The sequence below is a fragment of the Brassica napus genome, chromosome C2, assembly GCF_020379485.1.
Source record: "Brassica napus cultivar Da-Ae chromosome C2, Da-Ae, whole genome shotgun sequence".
In the NCBI taxonomy this organism is placed as follows: Eukaryota; Viridiplantae; Streptophyta; class Magnoliopsida; order Brassicales; family Brassicaceae; genus Brassica; species Brassica napus.
Genome location: NC_063445.1, coordinates 15,981,621 through 16,000,448, shown reverse-complemented (window position 1 = coordinate 16,000,448; position 18,828 = coordinate 15,981,621). Strand labels below are relative to the sequence as shown.

The 18,828-nt window shown below is 32.8% G+C and overlaps 1 protein-coding gene across 1 annotated transcript; it reads right to left on the bottom strand.

Moving 5' to 3' along the window:
* Window positions 1-5,223: 5,223 nt before the first annotated feature.
* Window positions 5,224-6,612, bottom strand: LOC106381058 (LOB domain-containing protein 40). The gene is made up of 2 exons (XM_013820919.3): window positions 6,336-6,612; window positions 5,224-5,977 (listed from the first exon to the last, which is right to left on the bottom strand). Exons 1-2 carry the CDS (start codon window positions 6,523-6,525, stop codon window positions 5,424-5,426), a joined length of 744 nt encoding a protein of 247 aa, XP_013676373.2. The 5' UTR covers window positions 6,526-6,612; the 3' UTR covers window positions 5,224-5,423.
* Between the last annotated feature and the right edge of the window lie 12,216 nt (window positions 6,613-18,828).

Sequence of the window (18,828 nt, the reverse complement as noted above, 5' to 3'; positions counted from 1 at the left end):
CAGAGGTGGAAACCGAGAGGCCAACAAATCTGAATAATATCTTTCCCACTCGGAATGATCTTCGTGATAGGCAAACGCATGAAAGATTGAAAAATGATTTAATTCAAAATATTTGGAATAAATTTGGTGATGAAGATTAACAATTATTCTATATTTATGTAAAATTTTTGTTTTTATGTTTAATTAATGTATTTTATGTTTAATTAATGTATTTTATGTTTATTTATATTTCACTAAAAAAAACATTTTTTTTTCCTGAGGATTCCAACTTCGGAATCACCATTGTACACACATTTTTAACAAGAGTCCTTAACTATTCAAAAAAAAAATATTTTACTAAACTAATCCTATGGACTCCACAATGGGTGTCACCATTGTGGATGCTCTTACATTTTTATGTATTTGTTTTTCATAATTAGTGTTATATATTTTAGATGAGTCTTAATATAACTAATTATATTCAAAGACTTGGACCGAATCGGATAATGTGGTTATTTTTGGTTTTATCAATTTTAGATGAATTTTAATATAACTAATTGTATTCAAGGATTTGGACCGAATCAGGTAATATGATTATTTTTGGTACAAATATCCGAGCCCGTTTCAGCTACATTTGTTATTTAGATATTTTTATGTTCAAATGTATATGAACCGTACTCATCCAGACCCAGAAGAACCCAACTCAAAACTCACACATAAATTTATAATATTCAAGTGAGAACTAATTTCAAAAAAAAAATGATACACGAAAAGAACAACTCATACCTAAATGGATAGCCAATGTTCATGCCTAACTAATTTTATAAACTAATAAAAAAGACTATTTTTATGTTTTTGGCTAAATAAGTGAAATCGAAAGATTGTTTTTATTTAGTAAAATAATTATATGGAGTAAAAAATTAAGTGACAATAAATGTAATAAATGTTTTTTTTGAATTAATTTATTATTTTATTATAAAACATGTCTTTGAATTATGTTTTTGTCTACATAATTTTTTACCGATTGAAACTAAAAGAAAAATTAGTAACAAACTAAACCGAACGTTCAACCATATGCAAAATCCAGTTATTTAACATTTTTATTATATAATTGGCACAAAATTAATATTGATTAACTAATAAATATAAATCTATACTATTATTATTATAATAATTTAATTAATAAAATTGTTAAACTATGTTACGTAATTATATTAATGAAATTACCAAAAGGACACTATACTTATTTTTTATACTGCTATTCATGTTTACAAACAATTCTCATTTATACTGTTATTTATGTTTCCAAACAATATCAAAATGTACTTCAGTTTTAATAATATAGATAATATAATGTTAAATTGAAAAAGAGAAGTGGGTATTACTTTGGGAGCGTGTGAATGATGTTTTAATAAACATAAAAGAAATATATGGTGAAAGTGTTAAATTATATTTTTTTTTGTCTTGTACAACACTAAAAGTATTTAATCTAACCATATTAAATGAATGATGATCAATTTTTTTTTAATACGAATGATGATCAAGTTACATATAGTTCATATGATTATGATGAATAGATTTACCAACAACAATTCTTTTGAGGTCGTAGCACTTCGCATACTACAAATTTGTAACGAATGGAACTGTATTACATCTATTGTCGACAGTTATCCTTGCAACACAAAATATCACTACAAACGATCCTGCCTATAGGGCTTAAAACTTTTTATGAACTTTTTTTTTTTTTTTTGATAATCCAGGGTTCCCCGCTTCGCGGATCATTCCCTGGGTCCGGTCAGGCAGCGGGCCAGCTTCACCCGGGAGGGTATTCCCTGAGCCCGAAGGTCCAGTACCCGTTTTTTGTGACAGGGATGAGCAGTTCGCCTCCGGCTGGCGTCGAATCCGGAAACATGACAATTGGTCCCCAAAGCTCTAACCAGTAAAGCTGACTCATCCCGTCAACTTTTTATGAACTTAGCATCAATTAATCGCTAAGAAATGAATCTACTAGTTCTTGTCAACCTCTATTACGTAATTAACAGAATAATTTATTTGTGCACTTAGTAATTAAATATCTAAAATAATAGTAATCATATATTTTTAAAAATAAAAATTTAATAATAAGTATCAAATTGCTTAGAAATAATATGAAAATTGCTATTTTGAAGTTACAATAAACAACGACAGAGATTAAGAGGAATTAAGATCCATTAACCAAAGCCATCCAGTAAAACAATATTTGACTACAAAGCATACGAAATGTTTAAATGCAAACCTAACAATAGAATTATTACAATTCTATGAAATATCACAATTCACGTGTTCGTTAGAAGATAACTTTATTACGTGTTCGTTAGAAGATGGGTGAAATAATTTGTTTAATGGATGTAGGATGCAATTTCCCAAATAAAACCATTCTCAGAAGAAAAAAATAGAGAAGATAAACAGTAATGAAGTTTTCAAGTATTAAAAATATATACCTTATCTGGTTTTTTATTTTGCTTGTTCATGTTTGGTAAAATGAAAACTTAGTAAAGAGATATGATTTGAATTAATTCTGGAGTTTTGTTTTATAAATGAAAATGTACAAAAGGTTTTTGTGTTTCCAAAATGAAGTTTGTTTTGGAATCACATTTTCATGACGCTTATACAGTAACACATTGATGAAACTGCAACCTATGTTTTAATTAGAGACCCTTTTCGAATTACTATGTTGGCCATTTTCGCTCGTAAAGCACATTATTTTCTCTATCACATGGTAAATCAGTGACTTGATGCCGAAACTGAAAGTAATTAAGTTGTCATCACAGTGAAGTGATCTTTGCTCTGAAATCATGCGGCTGATGTCATCCACTAACTAGCCTAGAGATTGAGTCTGCGCTAACACTATTTACAATCACCACTATGCCATTGTTGTGGGTTGTAACAATAAAATTATCTAACTCATGTTTTTGGATGATCTGATTTCAAAACAAAATAACATCTTAAATGCGAAAGTCTACTATGAAAAAAGTTGATAAGATCGGTATTTATAACACATTAATTCTCACTATTAGTTGATACTATATATTGTCACTTGGGATTATAACGAGGGTTGTATATGGTGACAGGTTTTTTTCAAACTATAAGTCTACATATTGCAAGAGAGGTGTAAACATAAGACTAAATGGACCTCAGAGTTTTTAATTGAGATCTAAAAATATCTACAATAGTTTAATATATTGACAAAAAAATATATAATAATTTCTGGACAATTCTCTCAAATAACCATTTTAAAGTTTTTGTCGGACAAAAATAGCTCTCAAGAAAAAAAATGACCAAAATAGTTCTTTTTTATTTTGAAATTTTTAATATTTAATTTTTATGTTTTAAAATTTGAAATCATATCCCTGAAACTCCACCCCTTAACTCTAAACCCTAAGTCTAAATTAGTTAACCATAGGATAAAAATATAATTTATTTTAGTCATTTTCTTCGTTGAGAGTTATTTTTGTGACAAAAATTAAAAAAAAAAAAAGCTACCATAAGGAATTTCTCTTTATTATTTATTCCACACCTTCACTTTTTCTTTCTAATACTTCATATCATTTTCTATTTTTTCACCTAATAATTTAACATTTATTTCATTTTTAACATCTACAATAGTTTTTGTTTTAGAATTTGTTATCTTATCTCACCACTCTTATTTTATATGCTTATGCTTTTTATAATGTTTTAATTAAATTAAAAAATTAATTAAATTTGACATAGTTTAAAAAAATTACTTAACCTTTATTTATGTTTATATTTTCTGTATCCAAATGAAATGAGATTAATTTCTATTTACAAAACAATTAAATCATGAATTTTGATATAATTGTTTTTTTTAAAGTTATTGACTACAAATCATTAAGTTCCAATAATTTAAGAGAAACAATTTTCAAAAAAGAAATTGAGAACCAATAAAAATACAAAGAGACCCCACTTCACAACACCTAGCTGACCTAGGTTCTTAGGATGGGGTTCCCGCGAAGAGCCGGTTCTTAGATTTTTTAGTTAAAAGTTAAGAGACGGTTTCTTATATTCCGCTAAGAAATCCACCATAAGAACCCTCCATTAATCATGCTCTAAGGACATTTCCAATGACACTTTATTTTTTCCTCTATAATTTATACTAAAATAGAGTAACTCTAGTATAGTGTAACTTTTGCTTCAATGGTGTTACTCTATAATAGAGTTACTCTATTATAGGGTGAAATATAGAGGAATGTCATATTTTACTCTATATTTGGAGTAGAAAAGTGACATTTCTCTATATTTCACTATATAATAGAGTAACTCTATTATAGATTAACATCATTGGAGCAAAAATTACACAATAATAGAGTTAATCTATTTTGGTGTAAATTATAGAAGAAAAAATAGAGTCCTATTAGAGATGGTCCAAGACTAAGACATGATTTTAAGTATATATGCCTAAACGGTAATCATTTAGTTTTTGGTAGGATTCAAATTTAATATTGACAGAACTTAGGACTTGAGGCTACTAACACTTGATTAACTTATATGTTTTATCTATTAAAATTGAATAATTTAAAATCAATTCAAATGTTGAACACTATTTGTATTTGTGAGTGGCTGACAAAAGATTAGTGGTTTTATGACTGTTACAACAAATTTGTTGTAACTGTTCAAATTCAAATCTAGCACAATACATGTTGACATAAAAGGGGTGGTTCTTTTACCATAAGTCCACAAGTGATATTTTGTTCCGTTCCCACGAGCAGGGCCGGATCTGAGATATTGGGGGCCTTACGCTATTTTTGTAAAGATTTCATTGAAAAAAAAAATTTAAAAAAATTTGGAGGTCTATGTTTATGTATTTATTTTCAAAAAATTTAAGGGTCCTAGAAGAATGTTTCACCCGGTTTTGCCCGGCCCAGCCCACGAGATGTTGGAATGAATGGCGAATGAACATAATTGAACTAAAGTCACGTAGAGTTTGGGCCTTTTTTTTTGTTGAATAAACATTTGGATCTAATTAACTAAAAAGACCATCCTCATCTCTAACAAATTAATCCATCACACAGGGCCCACGCCTATAATATATAAAATCCTTTGAGAACACAAATCTAAGACACATGCAGCTGGTGAGTCTTTTGATTCACATACAAATGTGCTTTTAGGCTTTAAAGTAGATCATACGATTTTAAAGTTTGGGTTGCTTTCTTAAGCCTCTCTAATCATCAAATGGAGTTTTCTGAAGATAGAAAATTTGTTAAAAGTTAAGATCTCTTTATCATACACACTTGTGAAGAACACCGAACATGCAAAAACAGTAAACAAAGAAACTTTAAAATCCAGAAACAAAGAAAGAAAGATTCGTTAATCTCTATTTGTACACCAAACTCAACACAGAACCAAAAGAAACTTCTAAGACGAGCAAAAGAGAGACCATTTCATTTTCACTCGCTGCACACGAGTCCAAGCTCAATCTTACACGTATCCGCATCATCATCGCACGTGCCAGACTTCTCCAACTTCCGTTTCTTAATCGGCACCACCACGTGACTCCCACGTGCGCCAGACGGCTCCAACCCCAAAGTCAGCTCAAGCCCGATCCAACTCGGTTCCTCCGTCGTCTCCTCTGACGAAACCATACTTCCTTCACCTTTCACCACCGCAGACTCATGACTCAGTGACGACTCGTGACTAAGCGACGACCTCACGTTTCTCCCTTCTTTGCATGCACCACTACGGCTCGAACGACACCGGCTCTTCACGGCGTTCTCGTCTCTAGACACGTGTCTTATGTCAAAGAGTTTGTTGTTGTTGAAAGGAGGAGCTTGACCAGTAACCGCCGCGTCGCATGCGATTGGAGTCACCGGAGAGCCTCTCATCACCGCCTCCACGGCTGCTTGACAAAGATGCCAGTTTCCAGACCATAATATGCCGACCGATCCGTAAATCGGATTCACAATCCTTCCGCATGCTTCGTACAACAACGATCTAAATATCGCTGCAATAAAAAAAAACAAAAAATGATCACTTATTAGCACATGCAAGTGAAATATTGTTGTATAGTCTTAGAATTTTTTTTGCACACAAATAATTTTAGAAACTTTAAGAGTTAATATACACATTTATAAACAAAAATTATTTTAAAAAATATTAAAAATTATCTACATCTCTCTGAAAATTTCAGGATCGGTTCTGCTTGTTATATACATGATAGAGAGAAAATTAGAGTGAGATCTTTCAAATGATTCATTTACAGATGCATGCAGAAAACAAAACAACCACACTAGGTGTTGCAAAACAGGGAATGATCTATTATCAGGTGCATGATAGATTAAATCGGAGTTAAATTGACTCACCAGGACGGAGGTGGTCGGGACCGGTGCTGAGGAGGTTCATTAAGCCGGCACGACCGTAGAACTTTGCGAGGAAGACGGTGGCGTTGGCTTGAGATTCGGCGGATTTGATCCATTGGAGACACGGTCTTATGCTACAGTTTTCACTGCAGCCTTTTCGAAGAACTCGACATCCGTTACAGCTCATACGCATTTTTTTAAAGGAAGATGGGGAGGAGAGAAAACTTTTGTTTTGGGGGGTTAGAGTAAAGTACAGTACGGTCCTGATCTTCGACGAAAGGAAAGGTATTAATAGAGAAACGAAGCAGCTAGGTTTGGTCGGAGAGATCATTAAACAAAGACGGACATTATTTTTGTATTTTTTTTTTCATTTTTTTGACGTGTAGTGTAGGTGAATTTCGAAAGCGACAAAAATATACCCTATATAAATTCTGTAATTGGCTTTAAATATAGTATAATATTATTTAGGTTAATGACATTTTGTTGATTAAAAACATAGCAGTAAAATTTGGATATAAATTTGTAATGGTACATATTGTATTGACTATCTTTATATAATTTTGATTGATATAATTAATAACAGATTAAAAAAAACACGATGTAGATTGAAGAACCGTAAAATAATTGGACTGCAATCACAGAGGAGCTAGAAAACTTATACTCCTACAACACAAATCAAAGTTCACTAAAGTTGTATATCAACACTAAAAAACTATGTTGAAATCACAGAGAAGTTGTTCGAAGCAACTTTCTTCAGTATTTTGTTAACATGAACATAATCAAAATTGTCGTTTTCTTTAATTTTCATCATTTTTATTGCAACTATAGAATGCATATTTCCTTCTTAAAAAAAAAAAAGGTATCCTTGTCGCCGACTCTCATGCTCTGCGCGTGATTTTGCATCGGCCAAAAGTCAGTAAAAACGTTTTTGAAATTCTTTACATTTGACCGCAGTTTTATACTTTTATGATCGTTCATATTAAATAACTACCAAAATAATTGGAGAAAGTGAATTTGAAGAGGAGATTATTACTACGTCGAGACAAGAAGAGGGTATAACGGGAAACATAGAGAGGAGAAGTTCAAGCTTTTTAGCAAAAAAAAAAAGAAGTTCAAGCTTCAAAGCCACAAGCGGAAAAGTGCGGTCACGTGGCCGAGACATTGTGGTAACAGAGTATGGTCGTATTGCCGCGTTCCCTGAGCAAGATACATTATGTAGCTCCATCTTCAATTCTGATAATAAACACTAATATCCAAACAACTTTTAATTTACATTTGAATGGAATCATTTTTAATACTCTCATATTTTCCCTTAACTAATACTCCCTCATTTTATATTAGTTATCATTTAAACTTTAAAGTTTGTTTTGTTTTAAATATCGTTTTATGTTTTTAATATATTTATTCGCTAGTTGTTTTTACCTTTTATTTGCTTAGCTCATTAATGAAGATAATTAAATTAATTAATATATTAATTAGAAATAAAATAATAAATTTAATAGTTTTTTTAATATGTGTAAAGAAATCTAAAACGATATATGAATTGAAACGGATGGAGTAATGTCAACATATATTCGTTAGATTCGGTAGTTTTATTGACATTAAAACAACCGGGCATTGAGTAGCAATGTTTTACCTAATCTCTTGTTACTCAAAATGTTTATAAATGACAATTACTTAATTTTATTCTTTTCATTCTTTATTTTTTTTCATTCTTTATTTTCTATAGCTTCATTGATCAAAATATTTTATATTTGAACAAAAATATATTTTAAAAAGTCATAATGCAATCTAGCTACAATAATATACAATATATGTTTACAAAATAAGTCTAAAGACATCTTTTTAACAGTACAATGTTTTTTCTTCTTTTGAAGATTATTTCCCTAGCTATGTGTATATTGATCTATGTGTTTGTTGCTTCTCATTTGCTATACGTACGGAGAATCATAGTTTTTATCATTGCTAGAACGTACATTCATAGTTTCCAATGGAAATGGTAAATAGTTAAGAATTGTTGTCCCTTCGAGAACTTTTGATAAAGTTGGAAATGATAATATCATCTCTGCTAAAGAATGTACCCACAAGTGAAAAATTAGTCGAAAAATCTTAAATCTAAAAAAAAAAATTTAAAAAATGCCTGCAACTTACGACACAGTCTTGTAGCAAAAAAATAAAAACTTACGCCAGTCGATAGTTACAATGCATAATTAATATTCATATTGTTCTATCAATTTGCACAAGAAACTCTCCCATGGTTTATATTGTTTTTTTTAATTGCATCATTGTATGTTTAGCTAAAGTTTTTTAGACAAACACTTTTTTGAACAATGACAGGTAAATAAATTGTGAAAAACGAGCTGATTCAATATAAGGTCTCTTCAATAATGACTTTAGAATAAACTCTCCCATAGAATAACTATCAAATTTAAAGTTTCTTCATGAGGTATGGACTAATCCGGTTTGTTTGTTCTCTATGAGCGTCATAGATGGTTTTACACTTCCGAAATCTTTCTTGGCTCATCTTTCAGCATCTGGTTTCTGATTTTTTTGTGTGGTCAGCGTGGTTTGGAGTTTCCCTTTCACCCAAAAATGTTTCCATTTAATTCTTTTTGATAACTGAAATAATCTAATCCAACTATGAACTATTTAAGGTTAGGTCGACAATGTTGATTTATAAATATGAGGCAGTGACTAATTAAATTGTACTTAACGTTGGCCTTAACCCTTGTTAATTGGCCGTCCTTCCCATGATTCACTATTATACTGTTGATAAATCATGTGACAAACAAAATAAGTATAATCTAAGCAACGCCGTCGTCTTCGTCAACGTCTCTCAAGAAACCTCAAAATCAGCACAACTATATATCAAAAATTAATGAATATTTTTTTGATATTATTGGCATGTACCTATTTAAAAAAAAGTTGAAATAGCTGAACTTTACAATGAAAACTTAATCAAGTTTATGTCTGAGATCATATAAATATTGTTTTAAAATAACAAACAATTGACTGAAGAATTCGTCGATATAAGATCTTTAAAAATTAAATGAAAAGTCTCAAACAATTAGAGATGTACACCAAATAAATTACTATCTCGAATATGTGTTTGTAAATAAATAGCAAAAATTTATATTATTTTTTTTCGATGACTACTAGTTGGTGATATTTATATTTTATATCTTTGTTATGTAAAGCATGCTTATATAATACCCGAAAATTAATCTTTATAAGAATTTTAGATAAGCATTTTGTAACCCAATATAGAAAGTTAATATGAAGATATTTTGGTTATAAAAATTACTAGATGAATTTGGTTTGATATCAAATAAAAAATTATATAAATGAAAACTAAAATAATATCATATTAAGAATATAGTGATGTCTAACGATATTAAAATTGTTTTATTTAAAATAACGCCCAGACGAAGCAAATAGAAAAGAAGAGAGGAAAAAAAGACCTTCGACGTCTGTAAAACTACGCTGGAGTTAACGCAGTGACTTTCGTAGTAAAGTTTACTTAAAAATTTATGGTCGTCTTAAATTATCTAGAGGTACTCTATAAACCTTATAATAAATTTTAATTCAAAATGATTAAACATTGTAAGATTAATAAGATAATAATTCCTATTCATGTTGAAAAGAGTAAATGATATATGTGCGGTACAATATTTAGAGCATCTCTAACCCATAGATATTTTTGAATTTAAATGTTATAGCAGAAAAAAATTATTCCAATCTACTTTTATTTATTCTTCTAAAATAAAAGATTTCTATTTTCACTTTTATACTTAGAGAAAGAATAAAATTTCTTTACAAAATAATCTTTTAACCTTTTTACTTTAATAATGAGATACACTTTTTATATAAATAGAATTATAATTTTTATTTACATAATAGTTTCAAGAGAAATATTTAGTTTAAGTAATATTATAATTTTATTAAATTTTAAAATAAGTTAGATTAATTTTTAATTTTGACAAATAAAAAGTATTATTTGTAAAATTTAAAAAGAATATATCAAAAATATTTTTTAGAGAAAGAATAGAGGAACACATTGAAAACAAATTTATTTCTATTATAGAATTTTTCCATTTTAAGAAAAAGTAGTGGAGTACATTGGAGATGGTGTTACATGCTTAAACAGACTGTATGGATAACCTTAATCGATAAACCAAATTATCATGTTGCTATGAAAGTGTGATCGACAGACGGAAGAGATGATTTGATTCTTTCAATAAAAGAAAGATGCATTATGCATAGGTAATAATTTGAAAAACATGAACATACGAATGAACATACATTCGAATTTACGAATTTTTTTTTGTCGTCGTATGCTAATCAAAGTAATCATATTTTTTTTTTGCTAAAAAAAATATACACTAAAAAATAATCATATATGCAGAATCAATAAAAGAAAGATGCATTATGCATAGTTCAAAAAAAAAAGAGCATTATGCATAGGTAATAATTTGAAAAACAGTTGCATACAAAATATGAACATACGAATTTTTTTTTGTCGTCGTATGCTAATCAAAATAATCATATATACACTAATAAATGTATGTGGAACATGGAGGTTTATCTGATACAAATTCCAACGTTAACTCTACTTTAATTTGTGTATCAATTTCTTTCTTCCCAACTCTATCAAAACTCAAGCTAGAAAAATCCAAATATAGATAAAAAAAGTCGAGCTAGAAAACAAGCCATGAATGTCTAAAATACAAAGGTAGTGAACTCTTGTTGATAATACATTGAACTGAAAGAAGAACGACAAATGGAGGAGAGATAGGTGATGTGCCATGCAAAAACGTCCAAAAGGAATAATACACTGGAAAAATAAATAAATAAATGAAAGGGGCCAAAAAGAGTTAATGTAAAAGTAGGGTTGGGCATCCATATGACCGCTCGTATATAAATATGTCATGGTTTGATTATAAAATGCGGACAAAACCACTTCTGTATTCCAATCACTTCCATGATATTAGGAGGAAGTCAATAATAAAAATCAACAATAAGGTATTCAAAGTTTCAAATCCAGGGGATAGCGTTTTTCCACCGTTTTCGGGACTGTGGGCTAAACCAATTAATGGATTTTTCTCTTTCTTTTTTATAGGACAAAAAATAAGACAAATTTGTGATCAATTGTTTGTTTTTGCGTTTTTCCACCGTTTTCGGGACTGTGGGCTAAACCAATTAATGGATTTTTCTCTTTCTTTTTCATAAGACAAAAATTAGGATAAATTTGTGATCAATTGTTTGTTGAGTTGTTTACGCTGAGAGACACATTGTGTCTTTTGTTCACTCTTAAAGACACTTTGTGGTTATAACACACAAAGTTGGAACAGGTGTTTTTGTTGCTGCCCAAAAAGCCCTTGGCTTATAAACAAGCGTGAATGGGAAGAGCATGTTCCCTTTAAGGAACCAAACCAGATCACAAATCTCGTTGGAATAAATGAAACAAGGAAAAAAGTAAAAGCAGTTGTCTTGGTTTGAGTGTTTCTATCCTGTACGTCAGATCATTTTTTTTAAAACGATCTAATGGTTCAGAAAAGCCTTATTGTTTTGGCTTGTAATTAATAGCTACCGTAATAAATGCGTCTTCTTCGACAACTCTTTGCTCTGGGTTTGAGATTAGGTGGGTGAAGTGTCATGGATGACAGGGTTGTGGTTGTAGATGTTTTGGTTTGCTTAAGCTTTGTTTTGCGTGGACGATATGATTATGGTTGTGGTAGGTGCTACTTTGAAGCCAGGGGTTATGTGGGTGAAGTGTCATGGATGAAGTGTCATGGATGACAAGGTTGTGGTTGGATGACAGGGTTATGGTTGAAGGACATGGTTGTGGTTGGATGATTGTGGTTGAGGCAAAGGGTTTGAGATTAGGTGGGTGAAGTGTCATGGATGACAGAGTTGTGGTTGTAGATGTTTTGGTTTGCTTAAGCTTTGTTTTTGCGTGGACGACATGATTATGCTTGTGGTAGGTGCTACTTTGAGGTCAGGGGTGCTACTTTGAGGCCAGGGGTTTGAGATTAGGTGGGTGAAGTGTCATGGATGATAGGGTTGTGGTTGTAGATGTTTTGGTTTGCTTAAGCTTTGTTTTGCGTGGACGACATGATTATGGTTGCGTGGACGACATGATTATGGTTGTGGTAGGTGCTACTTTGAGGCCAAGGTTGTGGTTGTAGATGTTTTGGTTTGCTTAAGCTTTGTTTTGCGTGGACGACATGATTATGGTTTTGGTTGTGGTAGGTGGGTGAAGTGTCATGGATGACAGGGCTGTGGTTGTAGATGGTTTGCTTAAGCTTTGTTTTGCGTGGACGACATGATTTGGTTGTGGTAGGTGCTAGTCATTTGAATGTAGGGGCTACTTTGAGGCCAATGTTAGGATGGACGTGGTTAGCATAACAATATTGTGGGTTGTGTTTTGTTGTGGACCTGTTTGTTTAGGGTGTGTATGTCGTGAAAGTGTTGTTGTGGTTAAGTGGGTGTGGTTAGTGTGACATGTATGAAACGCTCGCACCGCAAGTATGAAGCTTTTCTGGGCTGAGAAACGTAAAAATCTCAAGAACTTCTGAGACGATGATATGGTGAAACAGAGATGCAAATCCGGAGAGGAGAGACAGGAATTCAAAGAGACAAGGGTTTGGGGAGGTTTGATTTGGACCGGAACGCTAAAGAACTTCTGGGGCGACAAGCAGAAGGCGAAACGATGATATGGTGAAACAGAGAGGGGGATTCGGAGAGGAGAATCAGAAAATCGAAGAGAGAAGGGTTGGGGGAGGTCTGATTTGAATTCAATTTCAGATCATCTTTCTGGATCGAGGAGAAGACGCCGGAGCATGAGGTTAGGGTTCATCTAGGGTTGAAGAAGATAAATCAAAAATGTGAAAAGGGAAAAAGTAAAAGTAGTTGTGGGTTGTAAAAAGTAAAAGAAAAGGAAGCAAGATGTTTTTGGTTAACTAGATTGGTCTGGTTGGATTGGGTGGGTTTTACAAACTAAATAAACATGTCTTTAGTTGAGGGTTATATTAGTAAAGAGAGCATGAGAAAGTGTGTTGTAGCACAATGTGTCTTTGAGTGAAATTGATAACACAAAATGTGTCTCTGAGGGTAAAAATTTCTTGTTTGTTTTTCTAAAAACAAATTCGAACCCTTTTTAACTCTACGTTTGGAGTTTACAACTGGTATCGTGACTTCACATAGTATACACAGGACTCCATAAAATATTCGTAAATTTTGATTCGATTCGTTATCTATTTTAATTTGAACCAAAAAATCCGGATATATGTAACTTTGCGAAACAAAACAAATACTGATAATCAATATCCGTAAGAAACTAACCAAATCACAACTACTAATATTTTTAGGTATGGAAATCCGATCCGATCCGTTATATGCATATATACATATACATTTAAATAATTATATATATATAAATTATATAAATATTTTATTTTATTTACATTTTACAGTATTTGTATTACTAAATTTATTATATTAGTTATTCGAAATTTGGAAAGTATCCAACTTTTTATTTTAAAATAAAATATTCTTTTTATTATTTTAGATTTTTTTATTTTTAATTTTATTTTTACGGGTCGAATCGGATATCCAGTTAAAAATAAAAAAATTCCGGATATCCGAGACACGGAATATCCGAATAGTTGTGGATCAAATCAAATCGGATAATTAATTAATCGAACGAAACATATCAGATCACGAATATCTCCAAAAAAATTAATATTTGATTCATGCCCACCTTTAAATATATCATTTTTTCTCTGGACCGGATGAAGAGATAAAACATAATAAATTATTGTTGTACCAGATAAGATGCAACTCGCTAATCCCTTATATATTGAAGAAGAAGGATAGTAATAAATGCGTTTACACTAAACTGGACATATGTCACGTGTAGAATCATTGTAATAAATGCGTTCGCACTAAAATGAACACATGTCACATGTCGAGAGTTTCTCAGCCAAACTCTACATAAATATGTTCACGCTATGTACTTTACGTTTTTTTAATATAAAACTCACATGCATGGTTCTTCATTACGTTAATTTTACTGTTTACGAATAGAGATGAAAAAATTATTCATAAATTTTGATTCGATTCGTTATCCATTTTGATTCGAACCGAAAAATCCGGATATCCGTTACTCTACGAAGCAAATCAAATACTAAAATGCAATATCCGTAAAAAAAATAAATCACAAATATCAATATTTATAGGAACAAATATCCAATTTGATCTGTTATATGTATATATATATATACATATATTTAAAGAATTATATATAAGTTATATATTATAGTTTATATAAATTTTACAATATTTCTGTTTTTAAATAATTTTATTTTAAGATTTTTATTTTTCATGTATTATTTTGAAAAAAATGTCGTTTAATATTAATTAACAGTATCTTTATATATTTATCAACCATCTTTATATATTTTACATACACATACATGTGCACATTGACGTGAGCACCTTATACCACAACTGAAATATCTATTTTTTTTGGAAGTTAAAATATTTTTTTTCTTAATACTTCTTTCATTGTCGACCAAATTGTAACAAAATGATTTGTCTTAATAATTTTTTTTTTAACTATTATCTGTTTAGAAACTATAATATAAAACCATTGATTCGACATCACGACTATCTAAGATTCATAACATGAAAACAAACAAATAATAGTAATTTTTTATTATCACAAAAAAAAAACCAAAAACATCAAATATTTTAACCGAACAAACCAAATAACTATTGATTTAAAATGATAGTTATATTTTAGGAGATTAAAAACAAAAAAATAACCTAAAACCGAACCGATATCCAAATTAGACAGCTTAATATCTCTTTATTAAAAAAATAACGAAACTAATAATCACATTTGGCGCAAGGTAATAGAAAGAGACTTTATTACAACTATCTAACCGTTTTCCCTCTATGGATTATTTACCAAGGAGCATCAACATCAGGCTCATAGTGTACTGTAGTATAATTTACAAGATCATTTTGATTCATTGGTACGAGACTCAAGGAGACTCAATCGGAGGCTATTAAGCTTCAATAATGTACATTGTCCAAGATAAAACTTTTTTGGGAATATTTTACTCGCTAAAACATTGGTCAAAAACTACATAAGAGCATGGTTTTCTCGAAGACAACAATTAAGTTGGACATTTCCAAAGTTTTTAATACTGTTCAGTGACCATTCGTTGAATCTATTCTCTACGCTCCAGATCTCTGTAACATAGATTATGCGGTGTATTGATACAACTGCTTTCTGGGCCTCAATTAATGGTAAATTGAATGGTTTTTTCTTGAGATCTAGAGTGGCCGACAAAGATGTTTTCTATCTCTTATTTGTATGTGATTGTGAATAACTTCCTATCCAAATTATAAATATGTGTCGCAAAATTAATCTATCCCACATTAGTTTCACTGATGATACTGGACTATTTACTGATTGTATCCCTAACTCTTATAAGTACTTTGGAGTCTCTGCTGATGTTGTTTGCATGTCAGGTCTGTACATTAACATTGTGAAATTTATGGTCTTTGCGGCATGTCCGGAAAAATTGTTTCTTGAGGATGAGGCATAAAGAGTTGGTTTGTCCGTATCTGTGTTGCCAATCAAATACTAGATCTCTATCTCACAACAAAAGTAATGGAGAGAAGTGACTATGAACTTCTACTAACAACTGCGCCTGCGTGTAGTCAAACCGTTCAAAGTTCTTTGACCACCTTGTTGATCACCCTAAGTTCCTGGAGACAGTTCAACAAGCTTGGGGCTGTGTCAGTATACGAGGTACTTATCAGTTTAAGCTGCTGAAGCGACCTCTTCGGGAGCTTAACAAATCACATTTCAGTGGTATCACGCAAGCAGCAATGGTAAATACTCTTCAACGCCAACTATTGTCTAACCCTGATACAGATACTGCACGCCTCGAGCATGAGGAAAGGAGGAAATGGAAAATGTTACTTAAAGATGAGGAAAATTTTTACAGACATAAATCTTGGGTGAAATGACATCACTTGGGAGATCGAGACACTGCATTCTACCATAATACAGTGGTGCAACATGCAGCTTGTAATCATATTCACTTTCTGAGAGATGCCGATGACATATTCATTGGGTCAATGGAGGAAATTAAGGCGCACTCTACAGCTTAGTTTGAGAATATCTTGGGACACACTGATGCGGCCGAATCTCCATGCTCTGTCTCTGAGCACCAGAATCTACTCACACTCAGGTGCTCAGAAGATCAGTGTACTTTTTTGAGTCGACCGATGACTGCTGATGAGATCACAAAGACAGTCTTCAATATGCTTCTAAGTAAAAGCCCGGGGCCAGATGGTTTCTCAGTAGAGTTCTTCAAGTCTTCACGGAGCATAGTCGGTTCAGATGTCATAGCTGCTGTAAGTGAATTTTTCACCAACGCAAGAGTACTCAAGGACATAAACAACACTGCTATAGCCTTGATTCCTAAAGTCCCTGAAGCATGTAAACTTAGTGGCTTCCGGCCGACAAGCTGCTGCAATCTCATTTACAAGATCATATCCAAGATAATCTCCAACCGGCTGAAAGAAGTCCTAAAAGACAGCATCAGTCCCTCTCAGTCTGCTTTCCTCAAGGGAAGGAGTTTAGGAGAAAATGTTTTGCTTTCATCCGAGTTGATCAGAGACTATGGTAAAGCAAGTTGTTAGAAGAGTTCAATGCTTAAGGTGGACATAAAGAAGGCATTCGACACTGTCTCATGGGACTTTGTATTGAAACTACTTGAGGCACAAAACTTTCCTCCTATATTCCGATGCTGGATCAATGAGTGCATTTCATCTCTGAGGTTCTCTATAGCGATCAATAGAGAGCTTGCGGGATTGTTCCCGGGAAAGAAAGGTTTAAGGCAGGGAGATCCTCTCTCTCCTTACCTCTTCTTATTTGTCATGGAAGCTCTCTCACACCTCCTGGTCAAAGCTGCAGACAGTGGTAGAATTCGACCTCACCCGAAATGCTCAAATCCGAAGGTCACACACCTGTTATTTGCGGATGACCTACTCATCTTTTCCAAAGGCTCTCACTGGTCTCTTCGAGGCATATGTTATGTTATGGAAAAGTTTAAAAGGATGAGTGGCTTGAGTATGAACCCACAAAAGTCTTAGATTTTCTTTGGAGGATATGATGATATCTCAGCTCAGGTCCTAGCTGATCTCGCGGGCTTCTCTAGAGGCACTTTTCCTATGCGCTACCTCGGGTTTCCTCTGAATCCTTCCAGGATCACAATGGAAACTCTTCAACCGTTCATTGATAAGATAACATGGAAACTACACTCCTGGACAGTCAAATATCTTTCATTTGCTGGTAAAATCAGAATGGTGGCATCGGTAATATATGGAATGGTTAATTTCTGGAGTTCTGTCTTTGTTCTTCCTAAGGCTTTCTATGAAAAGATCGACTCATTATGTTCAGCATTTCTTTGGAAGAATAAAACTACCTCCGCTGCTGGGGCTCGTGTTGCTTGGATAGATATATGCAGACCCAAATCCGAAGGTGGTGTGAGAATAAGACTACTGGAGGACTTTCAGCTTATATTCAGTCTCAAACGAGCATAGAACTTCTTCTCCAACTCAGGCTCTTTGGGTTGCTTGGTTGACATCAAATGTCTTCGGCAGGAAAGGTTTTTGGCTAACACAGGACTCTGCAAGGCTATCTCCTACCGTGAGAAACATGATACAGTTGAAACCTATGCTAAATGATTTTATGAGGTGTTTGGTGAATAATGGTACATCCTCCTCTTTTTGGTTTGTTACCTGGACACTTCTAGGCCCTCTGATCGCCGTACTTGGTGAAGGTGGACCCAGAATGTTACGTCTCAGGAAGTGCGCAACAGTTTCTGAATCTACAAACCATGGAGCATGGCACCTTCCTTCGGCGAGATCTCCTGCTGCTGAGACGCTTCAAATAGTGTTGACAACAGTCTCTCCCCTGTCGCCTCATAGGGGTGATGATCAGTACTTATGGCCCAAGGCTGATGGAAGCTTTGGTCCTCTCTTTTCCTCAAAGACTACTTGGGAAATCATAAGGAAGAAATCACCTACAGTCTTCTGGCCTAAGGTGATCTGGTTCAAGGAAATATACCTAGCAATGCATTTGTTACTTGGATGGCTATGCTACGTAGACTACCAACTCGTGATCGCTTGAGAAGATGGGGCCTCAATGTTCCAGATGATTGTGTTCTTTGCTCTTCCGGGGTGGAAACACACCACCACCTCTTCTTTTAGTGTGAGTTCTCTTCCAGCTTATGGAAGCACTTTGCTCAACAAATCCTTTCTGCAACACCCTTGGATCTGCACTCGTCAGCAGGTCTGATTAATCAGCGCCGTCTCGACCGAACAAAAGTCCCGGTGATCAAGTTAATTCTCCAGTCAGCCATCTACTTGATTTGGCGGGAAATAAATTCCAGGATCTTCACCTCCACAT

Bases quoted from the DNA above. Each gene is read 5' to 3' on its own strand.
- LOC106381058 (XM_013820919.3), bottom strand. From the start codon at position 6,525: ATGCGTATGAGCTGTAACGGATGTCGAGTTCTTCGAAAAGGCTGCAGT. The intron at 5,978-6,335 runs GTGAGTCAATTT...TTTTTATTGCAG, and splicing joins TCCCGACCACCTCCGTCCTG to CGATATTTAGATCGTTGTTG.